Genomic DNA, 15,667 nt, shown 5'->3' on the forward strand with positions numbered 1-15,667 from the left:
TTCCTCTGGTAGCTCATTCCATACACGCACCACCCTCTGTGAAAAGTTGCCACTTAGGTCCCTTTTTAAATTTTCCCCCTCTCACCCTAATCCTATACTCTCTAAATCTGGACTCCCCCACCCCAGGGAAAAGACCGCATCTATTTATCCTGTCCATGCCCCTCATGATTTTATAAACCTCTATAAGGTCACCCCTCAACCTTCAACGCTCCAGGGAAAACAGTCCCAGCCTATTCAACCTCTCCCTATGGTTCAAATCCTCCAACCCCAGCAACATCCTTGTAAATCTTTTCTGGACCTTTTCAAGTTTCACAGCATCCTTCCGATAGGAAGGAGACCAGAATTGCACGCAGTATTCCAAAAGTGGATTAACTAATATCCTGTACCTCAACAACATGACCTCCCAACTCCTGTACTCAATACTCTGACCAATAAAGGAAAGCATATCAAACACCTTCTTCACTATCAAGGAACTATGAACCTGCACTCCAAGGTCTCATTGTTCAGCAACCCTCCCCCAGGAATTTACCATTAAGTGTCCAAGTCCTGCTCTGATTTGCTTTGAAAATGCAGCACCTCACTCCATCTCCCATTCTTCAGCCCATTGGCCTAACTGATCAAGATCCAGTTGTAATCAGAGGTAACCTTCTTCTCTGGCCACTACACCTCTAATTTTGGTATCATCTGCGAACTTACTAACTATACCTTTTATGCTCACGTCCACATCATTTATATAAATGGTTAAAAGTAGTGGACCCAGTACCAATCCTTGTGGCACGCCACTGGTCACAGGCCTCCAGTCGGAAAAGCAACCCTCCACCATCACTCTCTGTCTTCTACTTTCAAGCCAATTCTGTATCCATTTGGCTAATTCTCCCTGTATTCAATGAGATCTAATCTTGCTAACCAGTCTCCCATGAGGAAATTTGTCAAGTGCTTTACTGAAGTCCATATAGATCACTTCTACTGCTCTTCCCTCCTCAATCCTCTTTGTTACTTTTTCAAAAAACTCAATCAAGTTTGTGAGACATGATTTCCCATTTGCAAAGCCATGCTGACTATCCCTAAACAGTCCTTGCCTTTCCAAATACATGCGAATCCTGTCTCTCAGGATTCCCCTCCAACAACTTGCCCACCACCGATGCCAGGCTTATTGGTCTATAGTTCCCTGGCTTGTCCTTACCACCTTTCTTAAATTGGCACCACATTAGCCAACCTCCAGTCTTCCAGCACCTCACCTGTGACTATCAATGATACAAGTATCTCAGCAAAGGGCTCAGCAATCACTTCCCTGGCTTCCCACAGAGTTCTAGGGTACACCTGATTAGGTCCTGGGATTTTATCCACTTTTATGTGTTTCCAGGCATCCAGCAGCCTCACCTATGTAATATGGATATTTGTCAAGATGTCACCATCTATTTCCCCATATTCTATATTTTCCATGTCTTTCACCACAGTAAACATGATGCAAAATACTTGTTTATTGTCTGCCCCATGTCCTGCGGCTCCACACAAAGAGTGCCTTGCTGACCTTTGAGAGGCCCTATTCTCTCCCTGGTTACCCTTTTGTCCCTAACGTATTTATAAAATCCCACTGGATTCTCCTTAACCCTACGTGCCAAAGCTATCTCATGTCCCCTTTTTGCCCTTCTGACTTCCCTCTTAAGTATACTCCTACTGCCTTTGTACTCTTCTAAGGATTAATTCAATCTATCCTGTCTATACCTGACATATGCTTCCTTCTTTTTCTTAACCAAACCCTCAATTTCTTTAGTCATCCAGCATTCCCTATACCTACCAGCCTTTCCTTTCACCCTAACTGGAATATACTGTCTCTGGATTCTTGTTATCTCATTTCTGAAGGCTTCCCATTTTCCAGCCGTCCCTTTACCTGCAAACATCTGCTCCCAATCAGCTTTTGAAAGTTCTTGCCTAATACCGTCAAAATTAGCCTTCCTCGAATTTAAGACTTCAACTTTTAGATCTGGTCTATCCTTTGCCATCACTATTTAAAAACTAATAGAATTATGATCATTGGCCCCAAAGTGCTCCTCTACTGACACCTCAGTCACCTGCCCTGCCTTATTTCCCAGGAGTAGGTCAAGTGTTGCACCTTCACTAGTAGGTACATCCACATACTGAAGCAGAAAGTTTTCTTGTAGTTACTGAACAAATTCCTCTCCATCTAAACCCTTAACACTATGGCAATCCCAGTCTCTGGTTGGAAAGTTAAAATCCCCCTAGCATAACCACTCTATTATTCTTACAGATAACTAGTTTCCTTACAAATTTGTTTCTCAGTTTCCCACTGACTATTAGTGGGTCTATCATTCAATCCCAATAGGGTGATCATCCCTTTCATATTTCTCATAGCCACCCAAATATCTTCCCTGGATGTATTCCCAGGAATATCCTCAAGTTCAGCAACAATGCTACCCCTTATCAAAAGCGCCACTCCCCCTCTTCTTTTGAGCCCCTTCCTATAGCATTTGTATATGGAACATTGTTCTGTTCATCCCTGAGCCACCTTTCTGTCATTGCTATGATATCCCAGTTCCATGTTCCGAACCATCTGTCTTCCCTGTTCGGCCTCTTGCATTGAAGTAAATGCAGTTTAATTTATCAGTCCTATCTTGCTCTCTGCTTTGTCCCTGCCTGCCCTGACTGTTGACTCAATCCTTTTCCCAAGCATACCAGTATCAGATTGATTTATTTCCTCACTATTTCCCTGGGTCCCACCCAGACTTCACCTATTTGTATCAGTCTGGATTCTCTTTTTTTCTTCATCACAATGTACTTTTCTAATTCTCTTGATCTCATCTGTGAACTTAACCATGAGGCTTTTGTTCCCCACATCTAAGTCATTGACATATTGTAGCAAATTAAGGCCTCAATGCAAAATCTTGCAGGATTCTGGTCATCACATCCTACCAATCAGAAAAGGCCCATTTACACATCCTCTAAAGATCATAGTTTTTATTTTCTTTACTTTTGACTGTGAACTAAAAGAAGATACTGCTGTGAACTGAGAACACTCTGCAGTGAATGGCTGCAGTTTTTTTTAAAAAATTCACATTTGCTCGTGCTCATTGTGAGTTGTATTTGGTGTTGCAATCCAATAGTCACATATGGTTTTTCTTTGACACCATTCTGATTCTTTCTGGTTACCTTAATTATGCATTTAGAAAAACTTATAATCCCCTAAATTGATTTCAATACCTATGCCACAACAGATGTCAAACTAACTGCCCTATAGTTTCCTGTTTTACATCTCTCTTCCTCTTTAAGTAGTGGACAAAGTTAAAAATTACACAACACCAGGTTATATGTTTGGAAAGTTAAAATCCCCTACCATAACCACCCTTTTATTCTTACAGATAACTGAAATCTCCTTACAAATTTGTTTCTCAATTTCCTGCTGAGTATTAGGGGTCTATAATTCAATCCCAATAAAGTGATCATCCCTTTCTTCTTTCTCAGTTCCACCCAAATAACTACCCTGGTTGTATTCCCAGGAATATCCTCCCTAAGAACAGTAGCACTGTTATCACTTATCAAAAATGCCACTCCCTCACTCCCTCACCTGTCCTGAAGATTCCTGAAGAAGGGCTTATGCCCGAAACGTCGATTCTCCTGTTCCCTGGATGCTGCCTGACCTGCTGCGCTTTTCCAGCAACACATTTTCAGCTCTGATCTCCAGCATCTGCAGACCTCACTTTCTCCTTGAACATTAACCTGTCAGTTATAACACCCAGGTTATAGTCCAACAGGTTTATTTGGAAGCACTAGCTTTGAGCACTGTTCCTTTATCCAGTAGCTGTGGACCAGGATCATAAGACACAGAATTTATAGCAAAAGATTATAGTGTCATGCAACTGAAATGATATATTGAACAAACCTGGATTGCTGTTAAGTCTTGCAACTTTTAGAATTGGTTGCAAGTTTCAGTTCTTTAATATGTGATCCCAAAACTTCTTTTAAGTGACATTCTTGAGATAACTTTAGGTTTTATAAAAAAAAAAGTGACATCTCCGCTTAGACAATGCATTAAAGGTGTGAGGTTAGAGTCTGCCTGTGTCCCAATCTTGAGTCAGACTGGTTCTATTTCCAAAGAAGGAATTTATGAAATATTACATGGATCGACTGCCTGAAGATTGTGTACTTTTTGAGCAAAATAGAATGTATCTACAAAGTTTGTGAGAAGATTTGTAGCTCGGGTGCTCATTGTTGTGGTGACATCCTCAGTGCTTGGGAGCCTCCTGTGAAGTGCTTCTGTGATCGCATACTCAAACTACTGGACCTATGCCTCACAACACTCTTCACATTCAACAACCAAAATATATGAACAAATCAACCCATGGGCTCACCCATCTCTGGACTCATAGCAGAAGCGGTAATGCAAAGATTAGAACAAACAGTCTTACCGCAAATTCAACCCAAACTCTGGGTCAGATATGTAGATGACACCTTTGTAATCATTAAAAACACAGAAATAGAGAACACACCCTGGATCATCAACTCCACACTCTCAGGAATCCGATTCGCTAGAGAGGAAGAAATGGACAACCAACTCCCATTCCTAGACGTGATGATACAGAGAACATCTGATGGAGTATTCACCACAAAGGTACACAGGAAAGCCACACACACAGACCAAGTCCTGAACTATAAAAGCAATCACCCCAACACACACAAAAGAAGTTACATCAAGACGCTATTCAAAAGGGCCACAACACACTGCAGTACACCAGAACTGCAAAAAGAGGAAGAAGAACACCTCTACAATGTATTCACCAAAAACGGATACCCACACAATTTCATCAACAGATGCCTAAGGGAAAGACAATGGAACGAGGACATGCCGCAACCCAAAGGACTAGCCACACTACCATACATCAGGAGCATTTCCGAACTGACAGTCAGACTACTGCGACCGCTAGGACTCATAGCAGCACACAAACCAACAGCCACTATCAGACAACAACTCACCAGAACGAAGGACCCGATACCCAGCATGAGCAAAACTAATGTAGTGTACAAAATCCCATGCAAGGACTGCACAAAACACTACATAGGACAAACAGGAAGACAGCTAATGATCCGCATCCATGAACTAGCCACAAAACGACACGACCAGCTATCCTTAGTAGCCACACACTCAGATGACAAGCAACATGAATTCAACTGGGGCAACACTACTATTATAGGACAAGCCAAACAGAGAACAGCCAGGGAATTCGTAGAGGCATGGCACTCATCCACAGATTCAATCAATAAGCACATCGACCCAATATACTGACCACTGCAACGGACAGCTGGAACTGACAACTGGAATCGGTAGATTCGAACCACTACAAATGTCGGAGGAAAGATCACAGAAGCGCTTCACAGGAGGCTCCCAAGCACTGAGGATGTCACCTAGACAGGGGATGAAATGTCCCAGCTTGGCGAACAGAACCCACAACAATGTATCTACAAATATAATTCTGGAGTTATATTTGCTACTTGCCATTCTGATGGAATCGAAACCTGAATTGAGGGCATTTTGGGGAATGAAGATCAATGTACGAAATCCAGAGACTTGTTAGCCTGCAACTTTATTGATTTATGTAGTACTGCTTCCCTCATCATTGCAATTTCATTAGGTTCCTCTCTCCTTTCTGCCTGATTTACAGTTATTAGTGGAATGTTTTTGTTTCCTCTGAAGTGAAGAAAAGAAGCAAAGTATTTGTTCATTTCATCTGCCATAACCTTATTGTCTAATTTTAACTCCCCATTCTCCCTCTACAAGTCTAGAATCCACTTTACCATTTTTTGGTCTTTTTCTAAAACAAAGAACTGCAGATACTGAAAACTGTAAAAAAAAAAAAAATAAAAAAATGTTTTTTGCCAAACCTGCTGGGTTTTTTCAGCATCTGTGGAGAAGAAAGTCCAATTACCCCTCTTTGGATTAGTTCCAAAGAAGGGTCACTGGAGTCAATATTAACTCTACTTTCTCTCCACAGGTGCTGCCGAACCTGGTGAGTTTCTCCAGCAATTTGTTTGTTTTCTTTTCCTTTTTAAATACTTCTGGAAACTCTTGCTCTCTGATTTTGGATTGCTAATTTGCCTTCTGTCATGCTCTAACTTCTTACTCATGATTAACCTTTTGGTATTCTTTGCTGTTCTTTATATTCTTGCCAATCACATGACTTCATCTTTGTGCAGTTATGCTTTTTCCTTGAGTTTGACACTTTCCCTAACTTTTTAGGATGGTGAGTCCTTCCTTTAGAATGTAAACAGAAATGCAGCAGGTCTGGCAGCATCTGTGGAAAGAGAAAATGAGTTAAGGTTTTGAGTCCAATGACTCTTTCCTGGAATCGAAGGTGGTTTTCACGCTGTTAACAAAGGGGGGGAGGAGGAGCAAGTGGAGCAGAGCAAAAAACAAAGGGAGGTGCTTTTGGAAGTGAAGGAGAAATTAAATATCAAGAATTGTTAAGGATAGATGTATATAGTTGAAAATACATGCCTTTGCTGACACCAAACCAGTTCTAACAAGACACTTGAAGGTGTTCCACAAAGTGGTCACCACATCTGCATTTGGTCTCACCATTGGAAAGGAGATCGCACTGTGAGCAATGAATACACTAAACTAGGTATAAAGAAGTGCAAGTAAGCCACTGCTTCACCTGAAAGGTATGCTTAGAGCCTGGGGCAGTGAAGAGGGAAGAGATAAAAGAGCACGTTTTACAGCTTACAATTCCGAATCAGCTTAGCATGTTTCTTTATAGTAAGAAGAGACATATTCCAAAATAGTCCCTTCACCATTGTGCCTCTATTGATTTATCCTGTAGCTTAATGTGCCAGTTCACATCCCATATGTTAATCTACATTTAGCTTTCAAACACTCCGGTTCTCTCTTTCAAAAGGGGTGTAGAAAGTAATGATATTGTGGTTGGTGCTACCTTGGGTGTCTTTACTCTGAGGTTATTAATTCTCCTGCTGCTTATATACTGCCCTGATATGCTGTGCTTTTCCAGTGCCGCACTTCTTGATTTTGATCTCCAGCATCTGCAGTCCTCAGTTTCTCCATACCCTGGAACTTATGGCAATGCCAGTAAATGTCTAAATTCTGCTTAAATGCTGAGAGTGTTTCTAATACAACCATCCTCTCAGGCATAGTTCCAGACTTCTTCAAATCATCTGGGTGTAAAGATATCCCCCTAACTCCCCTCTTGGCTTTCTACCTCTTATTTTAAATCTTTGGTTATTGACCCCTTATGAGCAGGGAAACAATGCCTTTCTGTCTTGCTCTTCTATGCCCCCTCACATCTTCTCTGAACCTTCACTGCTCCAAAGAAAACAAGTCCAGTTTTTTCCTCATGGATCAGATCCTCTATCCCAGGCAACATCTTGGCGAATCTCCTCTGCATCCTCTGGTGCAATCACATCCTTCTATTATGTGACCAGAACTATTTGCAGTACTCCAGTTGTAACCTAGCCAGGGTTTTATGCAGTTCTATCATAACCCCATTGCTCTGGTATTTTATGCTTCAGCTAATCAAGCCAAGTATCCTATATGGTGTCTTATCGGCTTTTCTACTTAAACTGCTAACTTCAGATATCTGTCTAACGGTTAGGTGGATAAACATGTTGAAAAATTATCTATTGTCCAGGGATGTGCTAGGTGGGTTAGCCATAGTAAATGTGGAGTTATGGGGATATGTTAGGGGAACTGTGTATGGATGGGGTGTTGTTTGGAGGTTTGGTGCGGACTCAATGAACTGAATGGCCTCTTTCCAACAGTAGAGATTCTGTGACCATATGTGGATATACACGCCAAAGTTCCTCTGATTTCCAATACTGTCCAAGGTCCAACTGTTCACAGTGTGATCTCTTGTGTTGTTAGCTCTCCCCAGGTGTATTACTTCAACTTTTCTGATTTGAATTCAGTTTGCCACTGCTCTATATATACCTGATTAGTTTTACCAAATCTATTATAACCATCTGTCTGGTTGTTTCCAAAACGTACCGCTCTTAGAATCTACTTCAAAAGCATTTGATGAACTTTTCTGTCAGGCTGTTAGTGTCTATTTTCCAGTTTACATGCAGATTAAAATCACCTTGATTATTGCAAACTCTTCATCACAATTGTCATGACCATGGATCGTTACCTCAGATCAGTTTTGGGCAGATTGAACTCTTAATTCCATCATGCATTTCTTTTTTAAGAAGAGGGCTGCTCCAGCTAAACAAATGACTGTCAATATGAGTTCAATGGCTGTTAGGGGAGAAACCCTCTAATGTCATACTGAAGAGACATCAAGGAAGCTTCAAAGGGATGGTCTTAAATGGGGAAAATGCAGTATCAGCTAAACTGTAATCTCCTGGGAGTTATCTATTACTGAATATGAGGAGAAAAGAGGCAGCGGTCTGTGTGTTAGCCTGGGTTTGAGCATAAGTATGTTGTTAAGGTCACATTTAAAGAACCACTCATTAATCACCCCTCAGTTATAGGTTAAGAGCTTTCTTATTATGAGTGCTACAAAACTAGCATGCCAATGAAAGAATCAGGACAAAAGGAAGACTCTTTGTCTAAATGCTGCCATCCAACCACCATCAAAGGAAATCAGCCAAACTGGAATCAAAAACCAAAATCAACTCAGATTGCCCATAGAGACTGATCTGTGCACCATTTTATCCTTCCTTGGAACTCACTTCTCATTTCTAATCAGTCTGTATGTGTGTTAGTGATTTATTTATTTATGTTCTTAGTAATGAAAAACCCACTCTTTTGTTATTCTGTGGAGGCCTAGTTAAATCAGCTCCTTTTAAAACATAAATTCCTTTGATCTGGGAGAAACATGTTCAAGGGAGAATATCCTTGATAAGTTAACTTTATTGAGACCAGCTGAGGGAGTGGGTGATAAAAGAAGGGCAGTTTGTCCTTTCTCATCCAGGAGCTTAACAGTTCGGGTCGAGTCTCTGAACGGTAATAACTTGTGGGACTTCACTTGGTCCTGGCACCCAGTGTTTCCTCTTGTACATTTGGACCCACATCAAAAGGAACAATAAAGAGAGGGTGTAGATTCAAAAGGAATATGGAAAAGAAGCATAGGGTAATGTGAGAAAAAACCTATCCATTCAGTAAGTAGTTAGGGTTTGGAATGTAGTGCCTGGAAATGTGATAGGGATGGTTTCAGTTAAGGCATTCAAGAGGACATTAGATGATTATATGGATAGAAAGAGTGTGCAAGACTACAGGGGCAAGACAGAGATTGGCACGAGGTAATGATGTTTGTTTGAAGAATTGGTGCAGGCACAGTGGGCTGAATGGCCTCCTTCTGCATCATAACAATTATGTATTTCGGTGATATTAAGTTTACCATTAGAGGGGCTGTAGACTACTCCCAGAAGGGACTTTTCCATCATGTTCCTTATGTCAACTGAAACCAATTCCACATCCTGATATCCCGAGGCAAGGTCATCTCTAATTATTGCACAAATGCCATCTTTTATTAATAGTGCTGCCTTCAATCTTTACCAAGCTTCATTATGTGTCCTGACACAGCCTTTGCCATGATTTTGTCATGGTTCATTTACTTCAATATGTGCTATCAGTTTGTTTACTGACAATACAAGTATTGTTTCCTTGTTATGAATGCTACATGTATTCAGATGCAGAGCCTTTAGTTTTGTCTTTTTTGTTGTCCTGTTATATGTGGTCTTGGTCGTTGGTGTAATCCGAGGTTTCTCTTACCGTTAATTCCCATATTGCTATTTTCACCTCTTATCTTTCTTATATCACATCTGCCTACATTTGATCCCTTAACTCTACTTTTGTTTGTTTATAATGTTATGGTATACAGGAATGTTTAGTGACAAATTAAATTTGTTTTCTTTAATTTTACATAAAGCATGTACCTGTTGGCATTACTTGTGTCACTAGTTATGTCCAGTACTATAAAATTATTTCAAAAACATGTTTAAGGTTTAGCATGTTGTTTCTGGTCTTGTTTTTATTTGCAGTGATCTGTAGTAATATTACCATTCTTTTCTTCGAAGAGTCATCCCCGATGTTTCAGCATTGAAGATAAAAAGAGACAAGAGCTCAAAGCAAGACATTAGTTTTATGAAAAAGGTAATTAAAGATGCAATTAAGCAATCTCATTAAGCTTAACTGAACAGCTAATTTGAAATGTTGAAGGAATGGTTAGTGTTTTCATTAGTTTTTCAATCTAATAAATTGATGGGTTCTTGTGGTTTTTCAATTTGTTTCAGACTAGATTCATATTACTGTTTCTCAGGTTAGAACTCAAATTAATTTAAATGTTCTTGAAATGTATTCCTTTTTATGAAAGTATTTTTTCTGCTCTTTTCTCCTGTAAGCAATAGTTTCTTAACTGAGTATAGTTAGACAAACATTTGAGAGTTCTGACTTGCTGATCATTGGATAAAAATCAATGAATTATTATATTAGTTTGAATTTTACAACATAGACCATTTGACCAACAGATATTTGTGCTGGTGTTTATTCCCTACAAGAGCCTTGTCACATCTTATGTTGTCCCTGTTCCTATCTTGCACATGTGCTTATCTTGTATGTGTTCTTCTCTCAATTGCTCTGTAATAGCAAGTTCTACATTCTAGTCACTAAGGAAAGCAATATATCCTGAATTATTTGTGGTATTTATTAATAATTACCTCTTTTATTTACGAGCCCACAAAAGGAAACATCTTCACTGCACCTACCTTGTCAATGCTCTTCATAATATTAAAGGTCTCTCAGCAGGTCACTTCTCAGTTTTTTTAATCTTTTTGCTATAACATCTTGGGCAGAGCTATCTAGTCACTTAGTTGGCCTTTGAATCATTCTGTTGCTTTCGTAGACTTGAATTTCAGAAATGGTGTGATAATTTTTCAGAGCCCTAGCACAAAGTTCAAGCTAGCTGGACCTATTATCTACCTCATCATCAAGTGGTATGTTTATGGATTGCGGATCTGCAGTGAGCAACATTGATTCTCCTTTCAGAGACCAAATTGCTACAAGTAGTTCTATGGAACTCAGTGACAGACACCTAATTGGTTATATTTATTAGTGAGGGGATCGAACAACAATTTTGCCAGGAGTCAGTTATGACAAGCTCCCCTTTGGTTAATGTTTGAAAAATTATTTTTGGATATGCAATTAAACTCTTGCTTTGTAATACTTAAAAATATAATGTGAAATACTAGTAGTAAATACAGCTTTTGTCTGATTGGCTGGCAAAGGGGAAATCTATCCCAGCTTCCTGACCGCACTAAAATTCAAAAGCATATAGTTGTAAATTAGATGAGAGTCACAAATTGCACAGATGGATTGGCTATCTATATCGTGGTGAGATATTACCAGGTTCTCAATCATCTAAGATTGAAGTTAATGGCCCACAAGCTAGACCTTTGTTTCCAGAGAAATAAAATTCTGACGTGAACAAAGGTGTATACTCTTTTCCTATCAGGTGGAATTCTACCTTTGGTCTCTAGAAATTCAGTTGTAGCATTGTTGAAATTTAAATTATTCATTACCACTCTAACACTGTTATGCCAGAGCTTTCTTATTGCTGGAGCCAATGGAAATTCTGATTTGGTTACATATACCTCTAACACTACCTAATCGACTTTAAAAATATTGACTTGGAATATAATGTATGTTTCATGTTGATGGGTTTACATGATGAATTTTACAAGTCCATACAATTCCCATGGTGCCTCAGTCCAGCTGTGGCCCCTGAATGGCTTGCACTGTGGGTTTTTCCTCCACTCTGTTTTATCCAGGTCTCCTCTCCTCACCATGAGGCAGTCCTGCCCTTTCCTGGAGTCCATGATTTTGGGATCATCTGATACCCTGGCCCTGTTTCAGCGGTAGTTCTGGGACTGGTTGTCAGCTCCTGAGGCAGGATCTTCATTTCCCTTGGAGCTTTGAGGATTTGTGAAGGTGCAATGATCGACAAGGATGCATTCCTTTCCACCTCTTAAAGTGGCAAGGCTGGAAATCCTGCCATGCAAAAAATCTTGTCTGTGGAAAATGAATCTTTCTTGTATTGACCATGCTTTAAATATTGAGGTCGTATAATAAAAGGAAAAGCCCTAATTTTTTTAAACAAGATGCAGAAGTGAGTGTATTTTTAGGGACTGCTTTTGAGTGAACATACTGGATAGACTTCATCATCACGAATCATCTTATGATCAACTGAACATTTGTTCGACTTTTGCATAATTGCAAAGCTGAATCTTGAGTGGCTAATAAAGGTTAGTTTATGATTAACAATGTGCAGCAATTGGCAGGAATTTAGTACTAATGGTAAGAGTTGTTCATCATCTGTCACGCTTAGCATTTTTCCTGTTAAGAAGTTGACATTGAGTTCCAAGTGTTACATTTTATTTTGAAAACTGCAATTCAGGGAAACCTTTTTCCTATCAATGTGGGTGTCACTGGCAAGGTCAGATTTTGTTGCCCATCTGGAATTGCTCTTGAACTGAGTGGCTTTTCTCAACTGTTAGTGAGAACAATTAAGCATTAGTCACGTTATATAATGCTAGAATCACATGAAGGTCAGAATGGGTAAAGATGGCAGATTTCTTTCCCTAAGGTGATTAGTGAATAAGATGAATTTTTCCACCAATTGGAACAAGTTTCATGGTTATCATTCGAGTCTAGATTTTTTAAAAAAAATTTACAAATCTTTTGTCTTCTGGTCTTTGGTAATAAAACATGCTTTGCATTTAATTCTATGGTAAAAACTTAATTTCCTCAGATTCATTTTTTTTCTCATCTGCAGGCCACCCTTTTATCACTGGCAGTGATTTAAACAAAACTCAAAGAAGATAATTTGCTTGTGGCTTTAATTGTGTAAAAGGTCAAGCATAATTGCTAGGTTGCTCAGCGTAATGAGAAAAAAATTAATTCCGATTGCTAACAAAAATAGAATCTCTTTTTAGAAATAATTAGAAGGCAACTGTCCAAAATAATGAACAGTACAAGCTGTAAAAAGTGCAAATAATTTTTATCACCCTGTTTGATCTTCCTCCTCAGTATTCTCAGATCCCAGTGCTCAAATCTAAACAACGCAGAGGTATACCATAGTATACCCTCTATTCAGTTAATTGTTGGTGCAGGAAATCATTTAGCAGTTGAAGTTTAATCTTAGCATACTTTTCAGCATAAACATTTGAATGATCAGAAATACAGGGGTGTGTGTTCTTAGATGACTGTTAATTGTTCAAGCACATTTGCTCATTAAAGTGTTGTTCATTTTTTTCTGATTAAAAAGACCTTGAAATTTATTCTTACTGTATTTGTTTTCAGCAAGGACAGCAGCTATACAGACACATTTATATGGGTTGTAAAGAAGATGATAATGAACAGAAAAACTTTGAATCTCTTTTTGTTGCTCTTTTGCTCATCACCATTGAACTGGCCAATGACGAGGTCATCATAGACTTGATTCGGCTTGCTCTTGGTATACAGGTACTGTAAACTGGAAAAGTGTCTTGTTTTAGTGTTCTGAAATAGGCACTTAGTAATTTTTAATATGTTGCTGTTTACACAGCCTAGCTTATTAGGCATATCTACACTGTATGTTGAAACGAGACAATGTCTATGCTGCATAATCTTGTAAACCTTACAATTGCATTCTAAATCTAATTGTCAGCTATGGATTAACTTTTAAAAAGAGCCGTACTCCCACTTTAAATTCTAAATTATAAGCTTCTATTACAGAACATTGAATACTGGGTCAACTGGCTGTTATACTAGCAATACAGGCTAAGATTAGCCTCCAAAGACACAACTGGCGATCCCATTGCAGATTGCATTCAGAATAAGCTTTGCAAGGCCAAGCTTTTTCTCAATTTCCATTCAAACCCAGTTGCACATTGTCGAACATAAAATCTCCTTGAACTGTCCCATGCAGCAGTTTTTTTAAATTTGCAATTAAATAAATTTCTTTTACCTGTCTGAGTGATAATCTAGTGCAATTTTATCATTGCAAAAGATCAGTTTATCACAAAAGATGAATATTTTTCAAATATGTCAGCATCTGTGGATAAGCTGATTTTAAGTAACTAAAAGGGAGTCTTTTTAAAAATTAAGCAAATCCATCCAATTTTCAAATTTCAAGTAAATTCGCATTTCTAACTTCAAATGCATTTACAGCTTAAATATTTAATTATAAAAATACTTGTGAAAACCTGCAATTGGCAGGAATTTCTAATAGTGATTGATTTGATTTGGGCAGTGGATGTAGCTTCCAGCCTGATGTTGCTTCAAACTAGAACAAAATTTGCAACATATTAATTTGCATTGGTTATAATTCGCACGTGGCATTCCTCGATGTTTTGCATTGGTTCGGCTGGTTTTGGTAAATCAATGCAACCTACAGCAAACTACAGACATAAAGGTACAGTTACTTTGAATTTTGAATAGGCAATTTCGTTGGTCTTCAATATTACTTGAAGGCATATGTTTCAACTGAACTGTTTGCAGTGACTTTTGAAGAGTGTTTTATTAATTTGTTTGAAGATAACTTCATAACTTCCTCATGATGGTAACTGTTTCTAACCATCTTTTTCATTGTTTGCTAATATGCACAACAGGAACCATTCCACCAACAGCTATATATCATTGAGTTAACTTTATTCATAAGGACCTTCATAATTCATATATGCTTGCCATTGTAAGGCATGCATTTCACATTAAAATTCAGCAGGGCATTACCATACATCAGTAGTAAAATATTAACTTGCTGTATCTTTCTGATTTGCTAAAGGTTAAAACTTTTAGAACATCATTCTGAAAAGATTTAGTAATTACGTTACTTCTAGTGACATCTTTATGTTTCGCTCTAGGACTTAGCTGTTACTAATGAAGATAACTTACCTGTGTACAATCGTTGTGCCATATTGGCTCTGGTGGCTGCATACTTGAACTTTCTGAGTCAGATGATTGCAGTGCCAGCTTTCTGTCAACATGTTAATAAGGTTGGTGGCTTAATTCTAATAGTGGAATCAAGGGTTATGGAGATAAGGCAGGAACGGGATACTGATTAAGGAAGATCAGCCATGATCATATTGAATGGTGGTGCAGGCTCGAAGGGCGGAATGGCCTATTCCTGTACCTATTGTCTATTGCAATCTAGACTTACATAAAGCAGTCACTTCAATAAGATATCAGATAATTGCTGGTTCCCACAGAACAGTACTTCAAAATAATATTGGGAGAGTGTTTTACAATTGGCAAGGTATCACTTGCCAATTTATATCAGATATTATCTTCCTTTACAAACATTTTTTTTAAATGTAGGCAATGCTGCTGTGTGAGCATGTTGTAGTTAAAGAGGACTTGCTGTATAATATATGCTGGTGAGAGAGAAATTGTCAATGTGCCTGCAAAACCATATTCTTGATGGGAAAGGAGCAGCAGTGGCTGCCAAATTCCTGCAGAGCTCGGGTGGTAATTTGCAGTAGTTTATGGAAATTTAAACCCATGAACTGAACCTTGGGTATCCTTAACCTGAATGCAATTTCTGCAGTACCCAGTGTTAACCCATTTACTTGAGCAGACTCTATGTTGGGATACACAACAGGAGACTGTAAAATATCTATTTCATAGGAAACTATAAATGAGCAACTTGTGACTGTTGATTCAGAT

The 15,667-nt window shown here is 38.8% G+C and overlaps 1 protein-coding gene across 3 annotated transcripts in view; it reads left to right on the plus strand.

The window, feature by feature from the left end:
• efr3a (EFR3 homolog A (S. cerevisiae)) overlaps window positions 1–15,667 on the plus strand; it is a 139,235-nt gene that overhangs the window by 91,660 nt on the left and 31,908 nt on the right. For all 3 annotated transcript variants that reach the window (XM_043688260.1, XM_043688262.1, XM_043688261.1), the window contains 3 exons: window positions 10,045–10,120; window positions 13,325–13,486; window positions 14,866–14,997. In XM_043688260.1, coding sequence (XP_043544195.1) covers window positions 10,045–10,120; window positions 13,325–13,486; window positions 14,866–14,997 — 370 coding nt within the window. The remainder of the gene's footprint in view (window positions 1–10,044; window positions 10,121–13,324; window positions 13,487–14,865; window positions 14,998–15,667) is intronic.

This window comes from Chiloscyllium plagiosum, chromosome 4 (genome assembly GCF_004010195.1).
Source record: "Chiloscyllium plagiosum isolate BGI_BamShark_2017 chromosome 4, ASM401019v2, whole genome shotgun sequence".
NCBI lineage: Eukaryota > Metazoa > Chordata > Chondrichthyes > Orectolobiformes > Hemiscylliidae > Chiloscyllium > Chiloscyllium plagiosum.